The sequence below is a fragment of the Ornithodoros turicata genome, unplaced genomic scaffold (genome assembly GCF_037126465.1).
Source record: "Ornithodoros turicata isolate Travis unplaced genomic scaffold, ASM3712646v1 Chromosome16, whole genome shotgun sequence".
NCBI classification, from domain to species: domain Eukaryota; kingdom Metazoa; phylum Arthropoda; class Arachnida; order Ixodida; family Argasidae; genus Ornithodoros; species Ornithodoros turicata.
The window spans coordinates 387661-414317 of NW_026999320.1; the positions used below are offsets into that span (position 1 = coordinate 387661).

At 49.0% G+C, this 26657-nt stretch overlaps 1 protein-coding gene and 1 long non-coding RNA gene across 2 annotated transcripts in view; both read right to left on the minus strand.

The window, feature by feature from the left end:
- Positions 1-14131, minus strand: part of LOC135372645 (sperm-specific sodium:proton exchanger-like) — a 261452-nt gene extending 247321 nt beyond the window's left edge. Inside the window, exons 1-4 of the mRNA XM_064606149.1 lie at positions 14045-14131; positions 13425-13483; positions 11865-12116; positions 10372-10512 (exon numbers count right to left, since the gene is read on the minus strand). Coding sequence (XP_064462219.1) covers positions 10372-10512; positions 11865-12116; positions 13425-13483; positions 14045-14046 — 454 coding nt within the window. The 5' untranslated portion in view covers positions 14047-14131. The remainder of the gene's footprint in view (positions 1-10371; positions 10513-11864; positions 12117-13424; positions 13484-14044) is intronic.
- A 7975-nt stretch (positions 14132-22106) lies between these two features.
- Positions 22107-22924, minus strand: LOC135372640 (uncharacterized). Its single transcript, XR_010416045.1, has 2 exons — positions 22761-22924; positions 22107-22287 (listed from the first exon to the last, which is right to left on the minus strand). It is a non-coding gene; the product is annotated as an uncharacterized LOC135372640 (long non-coding RNA).
- Between the last annotated feature and the right edge of the window lie 3733 nt (positions 22925-26657).

Consider the following 26657-nt stretch of genomic DNA (forward strand, 5'->3'; position numbering starts at 1 on the left):
GCTGTAGCTCAGTCACCAAGCTTTTAGCAACCATGAATTGTATGTCAAAAGAAAGCTAAGGCATTCGTCGTGAACCAGAATTTTTTTTTTTACAAATCCATCATGGCCTTTTTACGCACGCGCCTCGCGAACTTTGACAAAATTTTCGTACCTCTGACAGCTGCGGCGCAAATTTTATCGAAACGAAACAGGATAGAGAATTGTGCTGCACATCGTTGAACAGAGCGAAAATTAGGCTTTCGTTTAACTTGTAGCTCATTGTTTTGCTAAAATCACGAACGTAGATATATGGGAACAAAAAGTGCGTAAAATTCGGTAGGGATGGCTTTTCTAGGATTTTTTACAAAAGGTTTCGCTCGTCGGAGACAATAATTATTAATCAGCCCCAGAGCCAATGACATGGTGAATAGGTTGCGGAAGACTGGAGGCTGTGGTAGTTACAGACGCCGGAGTAGATCGCTTCAAAGTGGGCACAAATCGCTTAGGAGCACAGCCGTTGTTTTCACCTCTGACGCTCTTGATTTTATATCTCGCCTACCACGTCGTCTCGGAACCTGGGACCAACGCCAGTGTTCATGCCACAGGTGGGGCTATCTCATAAAAAATAACGGAAAAAATCGGAGACCCAAAGGTTAGGGCCCTGCCTGAATCTGAATGAAATCGCCCATTGCCACTTGTTGGACAATTGTTCCTCGGCCATTTCGTTTGAGGAACCGTCGTGTTCGTCACTAAGGATCTTCATTGAGCTTTCAGTGCCAGCCCGTTCGAAGTTTCGAGGATTCTGTGTTCGGCGTTTGGAGGACTGCCTGGTGTATCGGATGGGTTGTGTGTCCGTGCAACGTGTGCTCCATATGTGTTTGTTGGGATTAGTGAACCGTGTATGCTTTCCATTCGGCAAACGATGATGTACTGGAATTTATTTTAAAGGCATGTGCAAGCCAATAAAATTTGGTGTTTCATGTTCGATGTGCTTGGGGCATTTTCTTCCTTGCTTTTTCTTTTTTTGCGAAGCGTGGAGGTAATTTTTCTGTTAGGGAACTCGAGAGGTGCAATGTGTTTCGCGTATTAGTGAGTACAAGTAACCCTTCGATACGTCCGGTACACTGTGGCTCCTGGCGTCAGCAGGGGTGTCGTACCAGTTGCTTCAGGGGGCACATGGCACCTGCAGCTTTCGCAGGCACCGCGTGCCCCTTGAAGTCATGTGGCACATTTTAAAAAAAAAATGTGCCAGTTCATCAGACGCCACCCAGCTATCCGTCACTGGGTTTAGAGTGTACGGACGCGCCCTCCAAACTCCCGGAAAACTTGGGACCTGGCCTTTTCTTCTCTAATTTTCTTTAAGAGCTGTGCGAACGTATTCCTAAAGAATTAGACAGCCCACAACACGTGTTTCACGGCATGGCCATCCATGGCTGGAGCTGGCTGCAGATAACGTGTTTTGTTGTGTCAGTGTTTCTAGAAAAGACGTGCTATCTTGCTATCGGTAGTCTACCCTGGCAGAGTAGTTTCGTCTCCGATCGTCTCCGTCCTCCGATCGAGCTCTCGAAACAGAAGAAATGTTTGTACGTGTACCTCATACATGCCAAGTGTCTTTTCACAGGTTTGCTGGCTGAGCACGACCAGCCGCAGAGCGTAAGGGACTACGTGTGATCGCTGTTCCAGAGGATGTCCCCAAAAAGTGACGGAGCGACGGGCTACCTGTGTGAAAGAACAAAGACCACTGCCATCATCATTGAGATGGGTGACGCTGCACAAAATGGAATGTCCTGAAATGATGACCCTTCGCAATTGCGGTTGACGGAAGCAACGATAGCGCGTCGCAGCTCCACCCGATAGTGACCACTTATGACAGAGGAATTGCAATACAGTGGCAGTAGTATTTCAAATGCACGAGAGTAATGTGTCGCCGCTTCCCAGTCGCACAGCAGGCAGTCTCACGCATTTTGAGTTCGTCAGGTTGACAGGTGTACGACCAGGACGTTGAATAAAGGTTGCTTGGTGTCGTTTTTGATAGGGTTGTTTCACATTAGTGCAGCATTTGTCAGCTCAACATAACAATGTTCAACTGACGAATATTAGACTGTGGTGTCATGAACATAGCATTATTAATTTGCTGTCTGGCCAAAGGCTTTCCGTATATCACTTTGTATGCATGCAAGCATGCTACCAAAAAGTAGTACATTCGATAGCTTTTTTGGGGCGCTCAGTATCTATTGAAATTTGTTCGTAAGTTAATTTGAACTTGATATTTTGAGTGAGGACTCAGCGTCACCCTACGGGAGTTGAATATGTATCATCAGGAAACATCAGTAACTGGAGTTTAGTATTTCAATATTATTTCTAGAAGTTCAACAATGTGTTGTGATATTATAGACATTACTATCTATTCATTATCTAGCCCTTGATAAGCGCCTGTATCATTATTGTCTTGTCGCAATGCTGCGCGAACGTAAAGTGCACAGTTTTGCACTGTTGTAATCGCTTTACAGAAGCACAGCCAAAATGTTTGTTTTGTCAAAATGTGCTTCATGTGTGAGCTATTGCATGTCATTTTTACATGCACAGCACACATTCCTGAAACAGTACACACGTACAGAAAAGCTGTTAGGTGCAGTCTAAGTAAGGGCTAATGAAGGTATAATTCTAAACAATATGGCTAATTAAGAGGTAGTACAGTGCTAGAAGCCGCCTCAGTCTGCTATATAAAAGGTCTAAAGTTTGGTTACGTCAAGACGTTGGATGTCGAAGTTGAGACGTCAAGGTGGCGTAACCTTAGCTATGCTCGAGGACGGCTTGAGGAACTCCCCCCAGACATTAAGGCTATTCGGAGACATCTAGTAGACCTCTCAGTCGTCTCAATTTAGACGTCGATTAGACATTTATTATGCCACCTTTGGCTACATGGGTAGGTAAACAATAAGTAATTCGAAAGGCTGTGTCACAGTACGAGGACGCAACACTGATTTCTGTTGAACATTGCCAGTCGGCGATATTTTTGTTCGCGTCAGCCGAGTACTCACACTATAGCGATACAAAGGAACCAGAAAAGAATGACCAGCACAAGGATTGATAGGCTGATTCCGTTCTCCACGACGCGGACACTACAACGACGTCGATACCTCTCACACCGCACGGATAGCAGACTCGTGAGCACGAGATTTTGAGCCAGTGCCAACCGCAGCCGTGCAGCAATCGCGCTGCGCAGGTCATTATTTGTACGCGGACTTTTTTTTTGCGCGATGGCTGCCGCGGATGCAGGGACGCGTAGATGATGCCGCATCTGTGACAACACCAACTCATCACAGAGAACATCTACGGGGGGATCGGCACCATACTGAGTGAGACCGCTTCAGCCTTTACGTATTAAATCTTGCCATGTCGAGATGCGCCATCGATGTATGCTGCGGTAGAGGTAGAAAACTTCGCGTCTACCAGGGCATAAAAATGGACGCAATGGACTTGAGGGGGAACCTGATCTATTCGTTCCTGGAAGTCAGGAAGACGTACGATGATCGGTGGTACAGGCAGAAACCACGGGGCTTCCGAATGTGTGACGTCCTTAGCTATGAAGCCAGTCAGAGCATGGCGTGTCCTCTGCGTTACGCGATGGAAATGACTTTCAGGACGGTATCGAATTTTCGTATTTTCTTGAGGAGTGGGTGACGGAGAATATGCGCACGCAAACCTAGGAAAGATCGAACCGTTTCACGCTCGCAGAGAAGCTTCATGGGATTTCACCAGCTTCAGCAAGGACTTGCCGCGTTTCAGCCTTCTTGGAACCCCAAGGCAGCGACGAAGGCAGACAGTGTCCGAAGGGTATTTAGTGACGTTTTGGAAATCCTGTGCAAGATTCGGAAGCTGAAAAGCACAGTCGCCCTCACCAAAGCCGCGTGAACGGCTAGAAGGCGGCACTGATCACGGCCCCAACCTAAGCCAAAAAGATGTTGAATAGCAGAAAGCCCTCTCTGCACATTGGTTACAAGGCGCTTAATGTGGCGAGCCCACCGCAGGGCCGAGTCTATGACCTTACCAAAGAAGCGGTGGGAACGTACAGGCTGGAGCTTGTTTGCCTTGTGAAAGGGAGCTGGACGCACTTTACGGGCGAAATGTCCATTCCAAGTCGCGTGAGGCTATTTAAGGCTAGCTGCAAATGGCGCTGAAATGGCTGGTTGTGACGTGCCTACTGTCCAAAGGGCAACGTCATCGGTATATATAGAGAATGCTACTTTGCGAAGCATTATCGATTTTATGTCTGGCGTCGTCAAAATTGGACAGGTCAGAAAAAGTGCTCGTGCGGCTCGGAAACAAAACCGAAACCACTGGAACCGGCATAGAACTGTATGTTGGGCATCCCACATGTCGACGGCATCAATTTTCTTTCGTTAGTCGCGTGCCTAGACGAAGACGAAGCGCTAAAAATATCGGAGGTGGGTCGTGGTTATGAAGTGACAAAAAAGTATTATTTTTGATACGTGTCATACTTCACAAGATAAAAACCCTCGAACAGATGCCACCAGACCTCTGAGCTATAACAAATCCCATTGGTTGCTGTTGGGGCTGTGACATTACAGCTACAGGAGTTTCGGTACTAACGGTGCCCATTTTATACAGTTCTATACCAATCTTGGTTGTACAATTGGTACAAAAGAGGATTCTCTTACGTTTACGTTAGATGATGGTGTTGCAACCCCTCGCAGTGGTTAGTGGGGTATGACCTCATTTTGGCTATAAGACTGACCACAGAACACCTCAACTGCATTGACGATTTGTTAATCTTGCAGTGTCCATTTATCAGTCAGTTCTCAGTTATCAGTCAGGCAGTTCTATGAGCTTACGTGATATTAATCATGAGTTATTAGGAATTACGTGTTATGTGTGAAACTACTGTTGGGATGTGTGGAAATGTGCATTCGTACTAGAAGTAACCTGTCTGCTGAAACCAATATCCAGAGCTAGACGTAATAATAACACGGCCAGGTGATGTATGCAACCAAGTAAACCGCAAATATCCCAGGTACGTCCCACAAAGGTCGCACACGTCGCATACGTCCGCGACGTCTATGCGAGGTTACCTGTACGTCCACAATGCGGCTTCGAAAAGTGTATCACTTCCTATATCTCTTGGACTTGTGGTAGATGTAAAAAGAAAGGAGTAAGCGCGCGTTATTTTTCGGAGACATCTAGGACACGTGACCGATAGTGGCATGACATAAGCAAACTTTGGGTTTACTACCTTATTTACCAAGTGTTCACATTATAGATGGTAGGCTTGAGATGAGTTGAGTTGAGTTGAGCCAGGATGGGGCGTCAGGAACGTTCATAGGTATACGCTGACGTCGGTTGCAGGCTCACTAGTTAACTGCAAAGACGTTGTCACGTTTGCCAACGTGATACGCCACGCTACACTTGATGAACGTACTCCAACACTTTGAATTTCAGTATATGCCGCTCTGGTATCGCTTGAGGCCAAAAAGGGATCCTGCCTCTCATATGGCGAAAGGCGAAAGCACGTTTGTTAACGCGCTGTCTGCATTGGTCTTGGATTATGGCTGGAAGGTGATGCCTTTTTGTTTGTGCGGTATTCATTTGCTATAGCAATCAATCACTATCAATTTCAAATTCATTCAACACAAATATCTCCTGAACACCTAAATATAAAAAATAGACGTCTATGCGACGGTTCTAGGGTATGAAAACAGGAGGGATGTGGCAGTCGCATGGATGTACTTTCTACGTAAACGGGCTCTCTGTGGAGCTCCCATGGATATCCGAACATCCAATTTGTGACAGCGCCGGGATGTACCTGACATGTATATGGTTTGCTGGGAAGCAACTCGTCATTTGTGTGTGTGTGTGTGTGTGTGGTTGATTAATGTGTTGCGGCTTGACTGCATTGATCTTGTGAACCAGCAGAAGTGAGATGCACAGATTAGAGCACTGCACGGGCCGACTTTTCCGGGCCCGACCCGGCCCGGGCGCATCGAAAAATGGCCCGGCCCGACCCGGGCCCGGGCCTTCATATTTTTATGCGGCCCGGCCCGGCCCGGCTAGTGACTAGACCCAGTGACTAGAGCCCGGCCCGGCGTCTAAGCAAATAGAGCCCGGCCCGGCCCGGCCCGGTGACCCGGCGAGTAGATCCCGGCCTAGTATTTCCAGCCGCGACGTACGCGTTTCTGGCGATTATCAAACAAATTTATAAGTAAATTTATAAGGAGAGAAGACAAACATACAAGTGATGGCGGTTTAACACCGTAACCGCACGAGACCAAATCAAATCCAGAACGCACGGGGCGTTATCGTTACACTGTCAAGATTTTGCGGAGATAGAGCATGCTGTCGACAAACTGCTTCTCCCAGTCCCTATCCCTCTAACCAAGCTTTGCCAAAGTGATTTTGAAATATGTGAGTAGTGAGGAGCAATGTAAAGTGGCTTGGAGAATGTTCTAGAGGGTCGAATCATATGCATAATGCAGTACCCTTTGCTTGTCTTTGCAAAATATGCACAGGAATGACGCAAGCGCATGATGATATGAACTAATGCATCTCCAATGTGTGGAATTAGCTGCGTGGCCCGGCCGGGCCTGACTCTCGGGAACATATTTGTCGGCCCGGCCCGCGGTGGTGGCGTATTTTAATGGCCCGGCCCGCGGTGCTGGCGTATTTTGTCGGCCCGGGCTCGGCCCGGCCCGGAGCACACAGCCAATAACAAGCCCAGCCCGGCCCGCGGGCCGGGTCGGGCCCGGACCGGGTCGGGGGCCCGGGCCCGTGCAGTGCTCTAGCACAGATGTCATTGGTAATTACACTTTCACTGTGTATTTTTACTGTGCCAGGTATTATGACTTTGTTTTTTCTTCTGTCGTTTCGTCTTGCTCTTGAGCTCTCAAAAGCCATGTATGCCCTCATGTACGTAAGTATCTTGTTTGTTATTGTACCTGGTGCTTGCTCTCTTCACAATGCATAATTTCGGCAAATAGGTTAATCAGGAATCTGTCGCTAGCGTTGTCATTCATGCCTAATTCTTACGTACGTACTTCCAGTGTGTATACGACACCATATCGTTGCCAAGTACGACTCCTTCACACGATTATTTATAATGCCCTTAAAGCAGCTTACTTATTCCTGGAACGTCAAACGACAGCCGTTCGAGAGCGAGACATGTGCGTAGTGTGTGACTTCGCACGCAGCAAGTGATGCAGCGGTTACGATACGATAATGAAGTCTCGCAATTAAACAAATAATTGACTTACTTTATCAAAGATAACTACAACTCCAACAACTATATCTTTCGTATGTAGGAGTAGCACAGCTCGCTTGATAATACATGATATGTTCAAGGTACTCTTCGCCAGTTAGCCGCAGGCCGGAAACGCGACAGCATAATTGCACGTATCCTAAGCGCACTGTTGTATCAACAACGTGCCTTGGTATTTGCAAATCATCCCACAAATAGAAAAACACTGCGACCAACGAGCCTACGTCGATCGAGCAGACGCTCCCTGCCACTATCGCTTGTTTACCATTCGCGTATGCCTCGTAGAGAGGGAGTGATGTCTGAAGAACACTGATATCACATACGTCAGCGGTATAGACCGCTTAAACCAATTCCGTCATAAAAATGGCGGCCCCCATGTGTGTTTCGGGATGGTTAATTTACGGGGCAATTTTCTGGAAATGAAGGGTGGTTCCAGACACAGTACGATGTGGACTTCAAGAATATCGCTGGAGTCAAGGTACCCCCTGAACTGACCTTCGTCAAATTGTCGTGTTACTGTAGCATTCATCCGGCTGTATGCTTCAATGTCAGGAAGTTGCCCTGTTCGATGAGCCGTTCCTTCTGCTCGCTCAAGTAATGCCCTAAGCTGGTTAATTACTGGAGAATGACCTACGCGGCTTGTTACAGGGCCACCGGGTCCTGAATGGCACAACGAATGGCTTGCGACACGGCCTCTGGGCACATTCGGGTGTGCAAAGAGGCCCTTTGTTTCCAAAAACAAATACACGTGTATTTGTTTTCAAACAGAAAATTCAGCTTATTTACGCTTGCTTTGGTGTTTTATAATCAAACCCAAACTCATATGCCGACACGTAAATATAAAATTTTCAACTCCAGGTAACTACCAGCCAATTTCAATAGGTATTCCAGCAGGTCACAATGTTGCAATGAATCCCTGCGCAGCTAGGTCTCGATGAGCAGGACCGGCAGCAGCTCATTGATTGACGCGTAGGTAGGAGCTTTTATTACTTGCTGTCATCGTCCGCCGAGCAGAGGACGGTTCCATTCGGACACGAAGTACAACTCGCTTGTATCACAAGCCAAGGCCACGGCAGCACTCCACACGCAAGAGCAGTTATTATGGTGTACTGCCTGCCCACAAGGAAACGCTGGGACGCTGGTGCGACTACAACCTTGGTTGCCTTGGTGCGAGAGCGGCCGCCGGCAACAGAAAGTATTGCGCAACAGCGGCGACGTAAGGAGTGACGTGTGTGCACGTCAAGGCATGGAACAATAGGTGCGCTAGAGCGGAGGAATACGGAGGAGAAACATAAACCGCCCGCTTTTTAAAGAATAAAGAAATACCTCCCGGAAAAATTTCTAGCATGTTAATTTCTCGACAGGGAGAGCAGTTTCCAGCAAAAAAAAGAGCAAAAGGAAAAACGGGGTGTCGGGAAATCTCAAAGTCCCTTCAAGACACGCTGAGCAGATGCAGTGTATTTAAAATAAGGAGAAATGGGCTACCGCCTCGCGTAAGAAGGACTGTGTAGTTTACGCTGGCAAAATACGTTCAATTCAGGTCTGGTGTCGGCAAGCGCTGAAACTACGTATAAACAAATTCACATGACCTCAAAATCACGTTGGCTTTGACGTATGACCACGACAGGATGGCGGTTTTGCGAAAAGCACCCGCACGATGCTATAGTGCACGATGTACCCGCACGGTGCACGGATATAGGGTGCACGATGCACCCGCACGATGCACGATGTTACAGCAATTGTGGGTTTGTGTCACCTCTGTTTTGTATGCGCTACATAAGGTGCTCCTGCTGCAACAACCCACCCAACCGCATAGTGCGTTATGTTACAGCACTACATCATAACTCGTTGCAGTTGTGCTCTTATATTTATCGATATCTGCTAGTCATTACACGCAAATATGACAGTACCCCTACATTTTCTTGTGGACCGCTACCTTTTATTGGCGTCAGCACCGCGAAGCAACTGAGGCAATGAACGAAAACAGGACGACCGGTGGTAAGATCCGAACCCACCACCTCCCTGTCTTCAGCACCATCCCCTCTATCAGCAACGAACCGATGCTTCCCAAGTTCACGTAACCGACATTAAAATATAACTATTAGGCCCTTAAACCTCAACTTCAAAACCCTTAGTTATGTGGAAAATTCGCCGATACAGCGAAGATAAAGCCCCAGGTCGTTAGCAGCCAATACTTCGCTCACACTTCTCTACTGGTCCCTTAGTTGTTACTACTAAAGTGATGTCATTTTTTTGTTCTATATCCAGTGCAAAATATGTATTGTACAGCTCTAGCTAACACACTCAAGCGGGTCTAGCGATGCTGTGACAGTACGTGAAGAATAATTCGTCAATGCGTAAACCGATTTCAAAGCTTAATTCAGCTAGCCCACATTAATCGACTCTTGCTGTATTCGTGATTGCGTTGTGGTGACTTTGCTAAGATGGTCTGGCAGCAAGAAACTAGGGTCATGACAACCGGAAAGTGCCTCGGCGTGTCTGCTTTTTATAGCACTGTATGGGTAATTTCAACGACACTTGTAAAGTGAAATTTTCTCAGAAAAAGAAAGTTTGGCACGGGACATGGAAAGATGCAAATACGTGCATCACCTCGATGAAGGTATTTCCTGAAGCCAGAGGAGGGGGACACCGCGAACAAGGAAGAAGACAAAGACGACTCTTCCCGGTTCATCAGGCTCAAGGAAATGCTATCTTCATCACGATTATACCAGGTGACTTGCCTCGTGCTGCTTGCTTCCACGTTGTATATCTATTCAGTGGCTTCACACATCTCAGCAACAACTGCGAGAGATTCGTTCCTTTTTTTCGCTGTATTTCACTTAGGTTTAGCGACAGGGACGACCACAACTGGAACCACAACTTTTATTGCAGAGCTCAGGATTCTTGATACAATATTATACCCAGCGAAACAGCCTAAACTAGGTGACGATTATATTCGGGCTCAGTTGTGGTTGTCCTTGTGCAAACGGCTTCCAACTCTGTACAGCACGGCTGCGCTTCTAAGAGTCCCCTGAACTCGTTGCACGTACACTCGAAGCCGTTCTAACAAAATGGATCTTGTTTGGAAATTGTAAACCAGCTTGAAGGTGCTAACGTACATGGCGAAGGGGATATGATATCGGTGATGACTGTGGGCTCCTGGAAGGATAGCAAGGAGCCCGCGAAGAGTGCGTCTTTCATATCGGCGAGAGAGGTTCGAGTGAAATACATCAAGGTGCCGGAGAGGAGGGTGGAAATAGCTGAAACACAAGCGTTGGTATAGTTAGGAAAACCTAGAACATCGAGGTACACACTATACTCGTCGCATTAACTACAGTTTGATTAATTTTTCCTGCATAGCTCGCGTAAAGCCATCACCATATCTCCAACGTCTTACAGCGTAATGCCGAGTCGTAATGCCGATGCAGGTTGCACTCCTGGCGGGGGAGTATCTGGGAGGAAAATCTCACAAGGGGACAAGTTCTTTGGTCGGGAGAGAACCGATGTCAAATCGTGGCAGAACACATGGAACTCTCACGGTGCCCGGCTCGGCTCCTGGCTTGAGATGTGGCGGCAAGTACGGCAACTACGCACGATGCTGAATAAAAACCAGTGCCATCAAGAAGGTACCTCAAGGATTCTATACGCGAAATTTCAATCCTGTTTGCGAACGTTGTGCATTTCTATCAGATTTTTAAGGTGTGGTGACCTCCACTAGTTTCGATGACGCGAGAAGCAACGTCATATGTTGCCCACAAATTGCAGTGATGTCATGTTTTGGAAAGAGCGCTCGTCTCCTTCCAAGGAGGCCGTAGTCCGGGGAGAGTCACATAGCGTAGAAGTCACGTGGCGGTGATCCAAACATTGAAAGGGAGAAAAAATTGAAGGCATGTCTTCCCCTCCCTGTACGTTTTCGAAGGACGGAGGATATGTCACGTGATAGAGCTGGGGCTCCACTAACGGAATTCAAAAAGAGCCTCCTCGGAAGACGCGAAGGTACGACGCGAAAGTAGGCGAACCTGGCTACTACTTTGCCAGGTGAGAGCCGGGCGATCTGTCGGAGCTAACGTGATGTCACAGCTCTCAAAAATAAAAATTAGTTTGCTCTAACTTTCGCGAGACGTAGAGACAAAATAGTATGCATGAATGCTGAGTGAGACAAGAAGACTTTCAGTAACATAACTTTGGTCATACACTTAGTCCGTAGTGGCATTTAAGCAACACTTCCTATGCTCCTAGAAATAGATAGAGATTAACACAGTTGGGTAACCGCACTAGCGGGTCCTGCGCTGCCGCCAAGTTCTGGAATTCGGGAGCTGAGAGTATTTATAACGGGTCTGTTTTAGACAGACGGCATCTCCAATTACGTACGTAAAACCTTGCAACCAACCAGAAGAATTCTTACACTTAGACGTTACAGATACTTGGACTCGTGAGGAGTAGTAAGAGCCCGCGTTTTCGTATCTTTAAATGTTGAGCGTATTCTAATTGCCCTCACCGCGAATAAAGGCGTAGGAAGGAAGGGTCACAAGATTCAGGAGATACCCATTTTTTCCGAGCCGTTACCACATAACAGAGCGATCGTGGCCCCTGAGAAGAAAACCCCTCTCACCTAAACCCGCGGCCCCCAGGATACAACAGGTGGCGACACAGCAACAGAAGACGTGGTAGGACATTTGGATGGTCACCGTATACGCCACAGCTGGCATGTACATGCTCACGTACATGGGCATTGTGCTGTCCGCGACACGCAGCAGACGAACGCTTCGATCCGTGCTTAGGGCGAGGCCAAGCAATAAGCCGAGTCCTGAGCTCAAGAACACTTTGGGCACGCGGGACAACGGCCGCGATAGTTGGCAGGCACCTGCATGAGCGAAGAGAGGTCACATTTTAATTGCGGTGCGATCGTGCCGACGAGAGAGTCGAACCGAAATCTAACCGGAAGACCGTTAACCGTTATTTTTCTTTCACCTGGAACTGAACTGAAACGAGACAGTCGGTGCCATTTTGGAGCTGTACCTGAAATGAACCGTTAAAAATACCGATACCAGACTCAATCAACGGTTCATACGGAACCAAGGACGTAACTTCGCATGTCATGCATGAACATAAAATCTACTTTTCCTCTTTCTTATTTTATTAGCTTCGTAGCCTTCGTTGCCGGAAATGCCATGCCCATCAGGAATGCTCTGGATTTTCTGAAGTTGAGAAGTAACAACAGCAAACATGGTGATTTAAAACTGGTACGACTACTAATGTCTGACATACGCATGAATATATATAAGGATCAGGGATCAACGACGGTTTTGGGTTGCATTCATTAAGATACATATATAATACACTACCAGCCTCAGCTATAGGGGTGTCCACCCTAACTGCAGAAGTGGTCGCTGACACATCGCGTGTGTGGGCTTACATAAGCCCCACACAAAGTAATGGGCCATCCACCCTCGTGCTGCTGGGAATGAAAATAGCATACCAATCTGGTTTTCTTTTCACATTTGAAATAAATGAGGTATAAACAACCATACTGACACCATATTTAAGAAACTCCGACGGGTCGAAGATGGGTTCAATTCTGTTTGCACTTTCTCGCCCCGGGCTCTTTGTTCCACCGATGCTTCACTCTAACGGCGACATGAAAGCATGTCGACGCTCAGTGATAACACGATAACGTGATATTTTACTTAAAGCCCCCCAGCTCATAATCACACTGTTCCAATCCAACGAAATAAAAAAGTCTAAAACCCCCCAGTGCTGGGGACGCTAAAACGAGTCAGTACAACTACCAGGATTCAAGTGCCTAAATCCAGTGACTGTAATCCAATACAGTGAATTTCGTCAAGCAGGGGAGGAGCACCGATGCATCTCTTGCACCGCATTTTCTGTCACTCCTATGTGTGAACAATGTGGAAGGCAACGCTAGTGAGAGTCAGATACCTGAGTGAAAAAGAGCATCGCTCCACTGATCTACATAAAACTATGTAAAACGGAACCAATTAATTAGATCTCCAGGTGAGCTGATCTGAGAAACATTTCTGTAGCTAACTTGTGTTTGCATGAACACGCGTGGAACTACACCACTGAAGCTGTATAACCAATGCAAGGGCAAGCGAACTCGAGAGCCCCAAGTACTACATGTGATGTAACCTAGACTGCTGCACTCGCTTACCAACTGCAACCACGACCACGCACATGACCAACAGATTGAGCTGGTCTTGCTGAAGCACCCTGCAACGAATATAAATGTCACATATTGTCGACTGCACAAAATCTCGGAAAACACATGGGCACACATATGGGGCGAATAAATGGTCGTTACTGGTCCTCGCAAAAGTAACATCGATCATCCATTCGATGGTGGAGGGCACAGGTAGAACGACGACTATAATGGCGCGCAACAAAATACTGGCGAAGGAACAATTGCGGTAAAAAAATAAAGACGGAATACGCTACGTAACATTCTTACTCAAGTTGTAGTAGCGACAGCGTCTGCTATAGGATGGGGTAGCGTATCATCTATGGCGATGAACTCCAATCACCGTCACAATAAAGTTGTTATGGTATTGTCATTCCATTAACTCGAATTAGCTCAGTCAGCACCTCCTATTTTTGTCTTGGTGTCTCCTGAGTTGTAGATGAGTGCGCAAAAACGTTTTGCATTAAATTTGTGAAATATTTTATGAGAGATCAAGGCATGAAGTCAGGTACGGTTAAGAGCTACTCCTCTGTTAACACTACATGTAGTAAACAAATAAGTAATAACTAAATGTAATCCCATAAACTACTCACATGATGCATTCGAGAAATGTCCCTCAGATCAGGCAACAAAAGGAACGAAACCACTATTTCATGCGCACGAATACACGTGAAATTGCGTCAACATCTTCTTTTACTACAAGCAGTTACAAGTGTATTTTCTCATGGCGGAAACCTAACACAACCCAGAGTAGACTAAACCATTGTATTTTTGTAGCTCGCCGTGAACACAATAGGCGATCCTCAAAAAAGTTCCCAATATCGAAAGATCATTGAAAACATATATAAGAAATATTATAGATGACAGTTATATACAAAAATGTATCGGCTTCATAGCTCATATGACTAACGAGGAATATAATGACAGAAGAATGAAGCACAAAGCAATATATATATTTAACACGTAACCTTTCGCGCTGAGCCTGCCCTTCTGCAGAAAAAAATAATAATAAAACAAACAGCAGACATTGCTTATATAAGGAGTGCGATATCGGTGAGAGGAGGAACCAAAGAATAAGAGGATGATGTTTGTTCTGACAGTCAGTAAAATTGTGGTAAATATTTGACATTTGCTTAACCAATCTGATTAAGTGGTTGGTTGATAGATGCACAATAATGCAGTATGCTTCCTCAATACCTAAGCATTGGATAGTTATAAAAAAATGTTCAACCGCTACCGTCATTATCTTGGTGTTCATCGGTTTTATAACATGTCACTATCCAACTTTCGGATGCAACAGTATTTTGGTCACGTCAGTCACATTAGCTGTAAGCAACTTCTATATAACCGTTTCTTTCTTATTCTTCTTTTTCAACAGACAAGCGCGGAAAACGGAAACGGAACAAGTGGTTTAGATTTGTTCCTACGGTCCTGGCGACAGATGTCTATCCAATGTATACCCTATTGTTTTGTTGTTCGTGACATTGTGTTGCTTCTCTGTTATTACTTTGTTCCTCCTCTTGCCGCTACTTTTCACTCCCACTCCTTATATAATCGTTGTTATACGTGTTCTTTTTGTATGAAGAAGGGCAGACTGTGCCCGTAAGATTACGTATTAAATAGTTAGTCGCACATCGCGCTTGATGATCCACTCGTTATCATTTTTCTTGACGACGTTTCAACAAGCTGGACTGTGCATTGCTTCACCCTCTTGACGTTAACCAGGAAAAACATTTCGTTTCTACTCATTTGTGAAATAAGCAAGTATGAAATATCGAGCAAAATGACAGCACTAAGATTATAGACTCACAGAGAGATAATGTGCCGTAAAACATGCTGGATCATTCAGGCCGCATAATGTGGTTCATTCCGCATGGACCCTCTTGGAAGTCCGTGCTTTTGCATTCATATACTTATTTCAAAGTAATAGAAACGAATAAAACAGCTCGAACAAGCCCGCGGTCTTGAGATCAGCAAGCCAATACGTTACCGCAGACATCGCTTCCAGCACCGTGTGCGATTGGATCGAAACCCCTGGTGAACCACAGCCCTACCCTGCGACACGTCCAACATGTGGCCACACAAATAGGCTGAGTTACATTACGTGCACATCTACTCCAAATTAGAGTCTGCGGCTTCTACCAATTCAAATAAAGCTGGTATGTGCCGATATAACTAAAACTATATATATTGTGGAATGACGGACCGCACGACGGCGCCGTTATCTCGCCTGGAGAGGGCAAACTGGCAGTCTCATTCTGCGCTGTACCGTCTGGAAACAGTACATTAAGTTTCCCATGTGAAGTTTTCCATGTCAGTCATTAAAAGTGTGTTTGTTCACTCGTGCCTCTGTCTCTCGGTGCAGCGATTTGCGTTGAAGGCTGGTTGAGCTCTACCCCGAATGGGATTTGGGGTGCGGAATCCCACAAAATGGTGCCCAACGTGGGGCCCAACCAGTGTCGCCGCGCACTGGGGTGCACAGACAGCGAGTGCAGTGATATTGTCTTGTTAGCACTTGTCGCTCGTGCCCTTCGATCGCTGTCGCTTTTGCTGTTTTGTTCGTAGTTCTGGAGCGTGGGTCTGCTGGCCATGCCGCCCAAGAAGCCTCTCGAGCCCATCCACGAGGACGACCCGCCAGTAGCCCAGCCATCCTTGGAACTTCCGCTACGCCTGACCCTGACGGTACCGACATTCTCGAGCTACAGCGACGCCAAGACGGACGAAGATTTTCTTGCGGACTTGGAGGCTTACCAGACAGCCGTTGGAGCAACCGACGAAGCGTCCTGCGCCGGATACTACCCGCTGCAGGTTAGCTCAGCTACTGTATGGCGCCGGTCTCAACCCGCATTTCCGTCTGTGACTGAATTTAAGCGGCTGTTTCGTGAGGAATTTTTGTCTCGGATACGTAATACGTATGCGTGAAGCACTCATGACCCAAACGCAGCACGCGAAGGAGAGCCTGTTGGAATATACCCAGGCAATCCAAGAGCTGTATCGCAGAGCTGAACTGCTCGCGACAGAAAGCGAGAAAGTGGCCCGCGCCATTCGCTAATGCCAATGCGGTTTATGCCTTATTTGTGGGGCGAAGCTTTTCTTCGCTCGAAGACCTTGCGAAGGAAGCCTGTATCATCCAAGCAGATTTGTTGGCGGAATTGCAGTACCGCCCACCGCGTAGGCCGCAGAAAACACTGGAGCCTCGCTGCGCATGGAACGGACCGAGAGAGTCGCTAGACGCGGAACTAAACCCCCACGGGACTGTTGGAACACACGGCGGTTTGTCCGCAGGACCAGCATATCGTTCTTTGGCTCCCTTTGCATACGACTTTTGCGCCAAAAACCTCCAATTATCATCATCACCTTTGGATAAGAGCAAAGGAACCGAGCGAAATCGGCACGAGCTGAGCCGCGTGAGCGCGAAGCCGATGATGCACGTCATGTACCGCGGCAGGACAGGCGCGACTCGCGAGCAGGTAATAACACAGGAACACAACCCCGTTCTCACCGTTGAGGCGAACGCGGTCATTTTCGTCGTAACTATCCGCAACAAACCACTACCACTCCCAGAAAACCCCCGCAGGGAAACCCGGAAGGCCGGCGGCGGTAATTGTCAATGACTCAGTTCTGTCGTCGGCTGCTGAAAACGTCGATAAGAAGAAAGCAGATTCTAACCATGCTATCTAGTCTGATAACGTAGTGGCCTCGGTCCCGCTCGCATGTCGAGCGCAGGATGACATATGCAACATTGGACCGTTTATCGTGGCGCGCGTTCTGGGTAAGGACGTTGCAGCTTTGGTGGACACTGGAGCGGCTGATCCCTGATAGGTGACACCATCCACGATTGGCGCCGGGAATGGAACATTTCCGTACGAACAACCGGGACCTGCATAAGGCTTGCATCAGATGTAGTGGTACCAGTCGGAGGAGCGGTACGTCTCACCTTGACCGTGGATGGACAACGTGTCAGATAACGCTTAATCTACCTGCCCGGATTGGCGGGACTGATGATCCTGAGACGGGACCTCATTATTCGTATGGGACTCGTCCTGGACTTACGTCGCGGAGGCTACCAGAATGCATGCAGCAGTGTTTTCTACCCCTTCATTGGGTGGACGCCGCCGCGCGAACAGAGCAGAACCGGACTGGTGAGGTGACCCGGGATTCCGGAGCTGGACAATCTACGCCCGTTGAGCTATTTTACGGAGCAGAACACCTAACAGCGACGGTCGTACACGCTGTCTTGGAGGACGCCCTGAAAAGATTCCCAGGAAGCCCGGACCTGCGACGCATGCTTGCTAAAGCATTGCGGCCATTCTCCTGTACGTTCACAGAGAAACGCGGTCTAACTCATGCATTGGAGCATCGGGAAGAAACCGGTGACGCAAGGCCCTGGCGATGGAATCCTCGAGCGTGCATCAGCGCAAGGTCCTCGATGCTCCGCTGGATGAAATGATCGAGACCGCTGCTGTGAGACCTTCCTGCAGCCCGTGGGCTTTCTCGGAAGGATGGAAAAAGGAAAGAACCGCAAGGTTGTGCGTGGATTACCGCCGACTAAACGAGGTGACGGTAAGATATTCGTACTCTTTTCCCTCGATAGACTCGATCATGTATTCGTTGGGATCCACCCACATGTTTACAACTTTGGATTGCAGTAGAGGATTCCTGCAGATCCCGATAGCACCGGATGATATTGAGAAAACGCATTTACCTGTCACAGGGGATTATTTGAATTTCTACGACTACCCTTCGGACTCTCTAATTCACCTGCTAGTTTTCACCGAGTCATGGAGAAGGTGCCTGGCGATGCGAAATACACTTTCGTTATGGCGTACATAGATGACGTACTAATTTTTTCACGTACGTTTCAGGGACACCTTTTTCATTTGAAAGCCGTGTTAGGACGCATGCCAGCTGCAGGATTGGCTGTCAATCCCCGGAAGATGCAGTTGACCACCAACAACATCGATCTCCTCGTGTTCAAGGTGGAGTCCGGCACGGTCATGCCGAACGAGGAGAAGCTAAAGGCTATCCTAGAGTTCCCCCACCCGGCGGATGTTAAAAGCTTGCAGCGTTTCCTGGTAATGATTGGCTTCTATAGAGAATTTATACCGCGATGCGCAGACCTCACGCAACCGCTAACTTGACTTGTGCGGAAGTGAGCGCGATGGTCGTGGGGTGAAGCGCGGGAGCAGGCCTTTACCTCACTCGCTAAAGCGATTGCAGAAACAACCCGCTTGCATCTCCCAGACCTGAACCGCCCATTTGTACATCAAACAGGTGCGAGGGATTACGGCCTTGGTGCAGTCTTGTTACAAGAGCACCACGGTGACCTCCATTCCGAGGCATTTGCAAGCCGCACGCTGACGCCTCCCGAGCGCAATTATAGCGTGATGGAGAATGAGTGCCTCGCAATCATGTTCGCACTACATAAGTTCGACATGTATTTGGATGGTGCGAAATTCACTATTCAAACTGACCATCAGGCACTGTCCTCATGGTCTGATTTAACGTTGCACCGATATGACTTCACGGTGAAATACCGGAAGGGAACCTCCAATAAGGCGGCAGACGCGCTATCTCGAGCACAGTTGCCCCTTGAGGACGTCGTTATTCCGGAGGAGCTAGTGGTCGCGGTTAACCAGACCGTCTCGGAGCTCTCGAGGGGACAGGATGTAAGCACGGATGACATCCTGGAAGCGCAGAAGACCGACGGCCTTTGTCAGCGTGTGTCAAGGTGGCTGGAAACGGCAAACCCGGTATAGACACGGAAGACGCTGAGGAGAGGTACGAGTCCTATCAACTGAGCGAGGATGGTCTTCCCCAGGCGGACGACGAGGAGGTTAGTGATAGCCCCTTTCGGATCGTAGTTTTAAGGACGCTACGTAAGTTATTCCTCACATATTTCCATGATTCTGCATTGTCGGGTCACGTTAGCGGCAGCAAGACTTATTCTAAGTTGTGTCGTATCGCGACTTGTCCAGGCATGAGACAGGATGTTTTGCGGTATACACGGAGCTGTCCAATATGTCAGAAGTCTAAGCCGCGTGGAGGGAGCCTCCCGGCTTGCTGCAACCGATTGTTAGCCAGAAACTTTGGCAGATAGTCGCATGTGACGTAATGGGTCCTTATCCCAGAAGTCCCCGCGGTAACCAGTATCTGTTAGTTGTTACAGGTCACTTCACAGAGTGGGTTGAGCTTTACCCACTGCAGAAGTTGGTGTCCGTTCGGATCTGGGAGAGACTGCTGGACGTTTTTTTCCCGGTTTGGATTCCCGGACCAGCTCTTCACGGATAACATCTTGTACTTTACATGTAAAGTGTTTGTCGATAGCTGCTCTGCGTTGAGCATATGTCACGTAAAGAGGTCCCCATATCACCCTCAGGCGAACATAACTGAGCGGGTTAATCGCAACATCAAGGTGATGTTGGAATCGTTTACCGAACGGCATAAAGACTGGGACACCCGTCTTACGAAGCTTGGCTTTGCCACTCGTATGACAGAAAATAGGTCAACAGGATTTACCCCGGCCTCTTTGAATTTCGGACGGGAAATCGTATTCCCCCTAGAAAACACATTGCGAACACGGCACACACAGATTGGTCGTTCGTACGTAAAGTATGCTGATGATCTTCGCTAAGGATTTCTACTGCCATTCGTTTGGCACGAGAGTGTCTTGAGGTTGCAAGACAAGAATAGTCTCTCCAGTACAACAAAGGTCGACGGAAGGTCATTTATCGCATAGGAGACCTGGTTCTAAGGCGAACACATCCCCTTAGCGATGCAGCGAAAGGCTTTGCTGCGTCTTTCGCTGATCGGTAGGATGGTCCTTATCGGGTAAGCGCGCAGCTAACTCAGGTCACTTACAGGTTCGAGCGTTGCAGTGAAAACGGGAAACGGGCCTCGTCCACGTACAAGACTTGAAGACCTTCCGTCAGCACATCTCAGACAACGGCAGGTGGGAGGAGGACTGCGATCCAGCATCGCAAGCCCACTCTCCCTCAAGTCCATCTAGGGCCGGTCAACCATACCCCAAAGAGACTATTGCCCAGCGCGGGGTTCCCGGGATTACCCGCTACAACCTTTGCCCACGTATACAACCGAGGTGACCTTTTCTCGTTTTTTTTTCGCAGGCCTCGCCCGAGGTACCAGACCCCCCGACAGTACGCTAGGCCTCCCCTGTCCGGTCGGCCCGTCCTGGCTGCTCTGGTCCATTCCGTTTCTCGGCCGCTCCACCATGTTACAACGGACCATGTTAGATGACCTCGGAGAAGCCAGTATCGGCTACGTCTCCCGTCGGCGCTGGCGGGACCAAGCTTGACCTTTGCGGGGAGACCCCCCATCTGCGATTCCGGAACCCTTCAGGTGGTTTCACCCTTGAGGAGCGGTTCCCGTTCGAAGCGCCTGCATTCTACCGCCCGGAGGAAGTGCTGCGACTCTTCCTCATCTGCCAGGTGCCCGAAATTCACACGAAGACATATCATCGTGGGTCCCTCCACCTCAGCCGTACCCGGCGTCGGGAACTTGGCGCCCCCATCGCCCGGCAGCAGCCGCAGTAGCCCCCTCCTGCACTCACGGTTGGGTCGCCGCAGGAGGGAGATCCCCACGTATAGCTGTGCGTGGCTTTCCCGTGTCTGGGGAAAGGGGGATCCTGGCGGTTGAGTGGACCCGGAGGTTGTTTAGGACCCTTCGGGGCCCCTCCGGGAAAGCAACACACCGCTTTGGCCCCTGCTTCCCATAGTCGGGTGGTCCTGGAAGGCCCGGCCAGGATTATTCAGCTAGTCGCCATCTCCCCCTTCATTACTTTTTCTTTCTCCACTCCTTCACTATCTTCCTTTTCCTCTTTTCACCTTCTTTGGCGGCAAGGGTCAACCTTGGGCAGTCCTTTCACTCTCCAGAAGCTGCACTAGGGTATAGTGCAGAGGCAGGCGTTAGCGTGTGGGACACGTTCCCTTGTTGGGCTCCATGGTGGGCGACGCACCACTGCACTGAACCACAACATTTCTTTTATGGATTCTTCAAACTCAAAAAAACATGATCGGTACCGAAAGCGGCACCGCACCGATGTACTAGCAACACAATCACTGGACCTCACACCAGAACCATGGTTTGCAAAGGTCCTGATCATCCATGGAGAAAACGAGTCTAAGCCCCTGAGCAAAGTATCACCATTTGTGATCGCGAAGGAACTGGAAAAAGCCATAGGGAAGTCCTACTCCGCGAAAAAGTTGACTACAGGAGACTTGCAGATCGATGTCCAGACACGACAGCAAAGCTCGACTCTGCTTTCCCTGAACAGAATTGCTGACGTACCTGTTACAGTTTCGAGGCATCGTACGCTGAACATAGTGAAGGGCGTGATATCTGAGCATGAACTTCTTGATTGTTCAGATGCTGAAATCGAAGAAGGTCTAAAGGATGAAGGTGTTGTGAGTAGTAAGTACTGGACTCTCACGGTGCACAACGCTCAACTGTCCTGAACACGATTTAATTAGCAATTAGAGCTAATTGGGACCCCCCACATTAATCAGCACCCTCCAGGGAGCCACCACACTAATTGGGGAAAGTCTAACTCGTGTCCAGACCAGCTGAGCGTTGTGCACCATGAGAGTCCATAAAAAAGAAAAATAATAGGCAGAAAATAAAATAAAAAGATGGAAATAGAGTGGAGAGAAACAATTTATTCGAAAATCAACGATGCCGCGGCGAAGAAGCCGCTCCGCAACACCCGAGTGACCAGCACCCGCCATGTTGGTAGTTTGCACCCAGCAGTTGCAGAGATCGACGACAGGTGGCCACTTAGTTGCAAGGCATCACACCAGATGGCGCCACCATCATAGCTCTAGACGAGAAAGACAGAACAAGATACTAGCGGCAGGTAAAAATGACAGCACTGCCAAGCAAGTCTAGGCATGCGAGAGAAAAGGTCTAACCGCTACTGCTAAACAGAAAACAGTACACATCGGGGAAAAAGGCTTACGGGGACGATCGCTTAGGCCTAACCTCAACACTACGCAGCTAACACAAGGCGGGAACCACACATCGCTAAACATGCGAGAAAAGGCTTAACACGAGCGCGGTCACCGCTAAACACGGCAAACATACGAGGAAAGAGGCTTACGGGGGGCGATCGCTTAGGCCTAACCCCAACACTACGCAGCTAACACAAGGCGGGAACCACACATCGCTAAACATGCGTCAACAGGCTTGGACACCGCAAAACAAGTCTAAACATGCGAGAAAAGGCTTAACACGAGCGCGGTCACCGCTAAACACGGCAAACATACGAGAAAAGGAGCGCGTCAAATCACTCACCTTTTCCCCCGCGGCAACTTCCAGGCAGAAACTGAGCGAGCGCGGAGAACATACGTCTGCTCTCTACGAGAGGCAGCCAGCAACTGAGCGAGCGCGCGGAGCGCACGTCCGTCTTCCGCGACGGTCCGAGAGAAACTGAGAGAGGCGACGCGCAGCGGCCGCTATGGATGCGCGCGCGCCCTCTGCTCCACCCGTCCGCGCATGCGCGCGCGCGCGCTCCTAGCGCCCCCTGCGCCGGCCGCGGGTGTTTTCGGTTTCGGCTCTCTGCTGCTGCGCGCGCGCTCCTAGCGGCGACGGGTGGCTTTTCAGTTTCGCTTTCATTCTCCGTTCGTTGCGCGCGCGCGCGCGTTTATCTGTATAAAGGCAGCGCGCACCGCGCTCGCGTCATCATTCTGACCGATACGTGGAAAACGCCATGTGTGGTTTATTCTCCTGCGTTTATCGTCGTCGCAAGGAAAAGACAAAAAACGAAGAACTTCGCGAATTTATACGCGGCATCGTGGAGGAAGCCTTTCAAGTCCACCGTCTGGAATGGTTGCAAGCACGTCAAGAAATGTGTCAGGACAAGATGAAGACGCTCGACCGCATCTTAGCGGCGGACAGACTGACGAAAAAGAAGTCCAACTTTAGCCTGGACAATCTGTATTGGGAACGCAGTTCCGATGTAGAGGACGACGACGAGGATGTGTAAATAAAAAGCGATGCATTTCTCTTCGAGTCTCAGTCTCTTCTTTCTCTTCGTGCAACGTGTACGCACGCAACATGTCTTCCCCCGAACCTTTTCGTTTCCGTCATCCCTTTCGCTGTATCTTAAGCGGCCCCTCCATGTGCGGCAAATCTACGTTCGTTGCTAACGTGTTGAGGAACCTGAACGACGTGGTAGACAAGCCTCCGTCACAAATATTCTACGTGCAGAAATATGCTTCGCCGAGCATGCAGGACGAATTCGGGGACTCCGTAAAATTTACCAAGGAGCTACCGCGAGAGTGGGACACGTCGCGCGCTACGCTGATCGTCGTCGACGATCACATGACCGATGCCGGTTCCTTGAAGGAGGTGACCGATCTTTTCATTCGGGGTTCTCACCACGCCAACGCGTCGATCTTCTTACTCGTTCAAAACATCTTTTTCGACAGTAGCCATTTTAGAACAATATCCTACAACGCCAGTTACGTCGTCCTGTGGCGCACCGTGCGCAGCGTGCACCAGATGGAACATTTCGGCCAACAGCTATTTGGCAGAAAAAGATTGGAGTATTTTCTGGACGCATATAAACAAGCGATGTCGTCGCCCCACGCATATTTACTCGTGGATCTTCACAACTATACGCACGAGGATCACAGGTTGCGTAGCAATATCTTTCCGGGAGAACGTCAATATATCTACGCTCCGAAATGAATCTCCGCCCTCACCTCACTTTACTCAAAGTACTCTCCACTCTACCCCCTCCACGCCGCCGCGACGTCTTGAGACGTTCGTCCTCGTCCGACATGAAACACCTCTCCGAAATTTGTCTCAATGTATTGAACGGAAAGGTGGCTCTAGCTCCAGATACGTTCGCGCGTTTGAAGAAGCACAAACGCTTTTTACGACGGCTCGCCTACAAAAAGATTCACAAGAATCCGCAACGTTTGAAGCGCTATCTGTCTCAGCAGCGAGGACAGGGCGTTCTTTCGTCGGTGGTTCCTCTCCTGCTTTCCGCCGTGTTGAACCTTTTCGCCAATGGCCAAGAGAATTGAAGTGACCACCTCCATCGGAAACATTCTTTCCTCGAAGGAGAGTGACGACGTCAAAGTGAAACTCATACTGCAAGCACTGTATCGTATACTCAAGCAGTACGGATTTGACCCCTACGACAATAAAAACAAGGCGTCCGACGCTACAAATGACTTTGACTATTCGCTCCTCTCTCCAGAGGTGGACGAAGAGGAAGCGGAAAGGGTCGTCTCGGAATTAAAGAAGGTTCTTTCCTGGGATCGCGAGGGTTGTGTCTCCGTGTCGGGCAAGCCCATCAGACACTCCTCCGTTTACGAACTCGTCAATTATTTGTTGCAACGTAAAACGGGAAAGAAACCTTCCTGGTTCCCCAAAGTCTCGAAACTATTGCGTCTGATTTCTCTACCCAAATCTCGCGAGCCTCAACAGCAGCAGCAGCAGCAGGCCTCCATTGCGTGGACGACTTATGGAGGGATATGAGAAACCAGAGGGTGGTTTGGGGGGTGTGGAACGCTATAGAAAAAGCGCATCACTTGAGCAAAAAGAAGGCTCTCGCCATTCTCAGAAAGCTGGATGCCTACACGCTCCACCATCCGGTCAGAAGAAAGTTTAATAGGAGACGCATCATCGCACTCAAGTCAACGACGTGTGGCAATGGATCTCGCCGATTTTTCAAATACAAGAGATTCAACGGTGGCTACCGCTACATTCTCGTGGCGATCGATTCCCTCTCCCGCTTTCTGCGCACCTCCCGCTAAAGACGAAGCGCCCCGCCGAAATGAAAAGGGCCATGATAAGACTTTTCGGGGAGGTAACGTACCTACACGCATCTTTTGCGACAGAGGCGGGGAATTCTACAACAAGACCGTCAAGGAGTATCTCTCACGAAGAAGGTACAAGATGTATTCAACCTTCTCTCCAGTAATCAAAGCGTCGCAGGCAGAGCGCGTCATACGGACTTTACGCGACAGAATATTCGTTATTTTAGAGTAACGGGAAAATACCACTTCGTTTCCGCGCTTCCCAAGATCGTGCGCGACTACACACCACCAAACACAGGACTTTGGGCATCAGCCCGTCCGAAGTCACGCCCGAAAACGAATTGGAGCTGTTCAATAAGATAAATGGAAGCCCGTCGTACCCTCCGTGAAAAAAGAAGCTCGAACTGGGGGATAAAGTGAGGGTCCTACTTCACAGAAAAGGTTTTCATAAGAGCTCGGAAGGGAGTTGGTCGCTCAGATTTTCACCGTCTCCCGTCTGAGAGACACCTCTCCTCCCGTCGTACACCTGGAAGATTACCGGGGTAAGGAAGTGGACGGATCTTTCTACCCGGAGGAGGTTCTCGTCGTAACCCGAGACGCCAATCAGCCTTGGCCAGTAACGAAAGTGCTGAGGAAGAAGCAGTGTGAACGGTCAGAGCTTCTCCTTGGTTCGCTGGTTCGGTTACGACAAAGAACACGACAGTTGGGTTCCGAGCAGCGACGTGGTCAAGATTGGGAAATGATGTCGGACATCTACGTCCACCTGCTCTCGAACGCCAGCATGGATAAGTTTCCCTCGAATAAACTCAACGCCTTCACGGTAGCTTTCGATAGTCCGCTTCAGCTCTCGAATCGGTATAAAGTCGGTCTGATGGATCTCAGCATAAGTAACGATTTTTTAAATATCGGGTACGAAAGGCAAGATGCGAAAATCGAGGTTTCTTTCGAGGACACGGTGGAAGCCGGCAGAACTTTTCGTGTCACCTCGGATCTCGAGAGGGATTTGGGAAAAGCCCTTTCGGAATCGACGTTTCTTTCGCGTACAATAAATCGCGATACGACTTCGTCTTACCCGTGGACGTGAAAGCCGTGGAATTGGACCCTCGGCTCGCGCAAGCGCTCGACGCCTCGCTAGCGTCCCGCGAAGCAGGTCGTGCGTGAAACCCCCCAAATTGAGCGAACGCGAAGCCACCTCCATCGTATTGGAGCACGCCGCAGCCGCCGTCGCTTTCGGCGACGTCACTCTGAATTCGGAAACCACGTCCCTACGGAACACACTCAACAAGTATTTCCAGACGCACAAGCTGGACGCCTCACTAGAATTCGCGGATAACGTGTACTCTCTGAAAACGCCGAAAGGGTTGCACGTACCGGAACCCTTTGTCAAGCTGCTACATCTCACACCCGTCGAGGGACACGA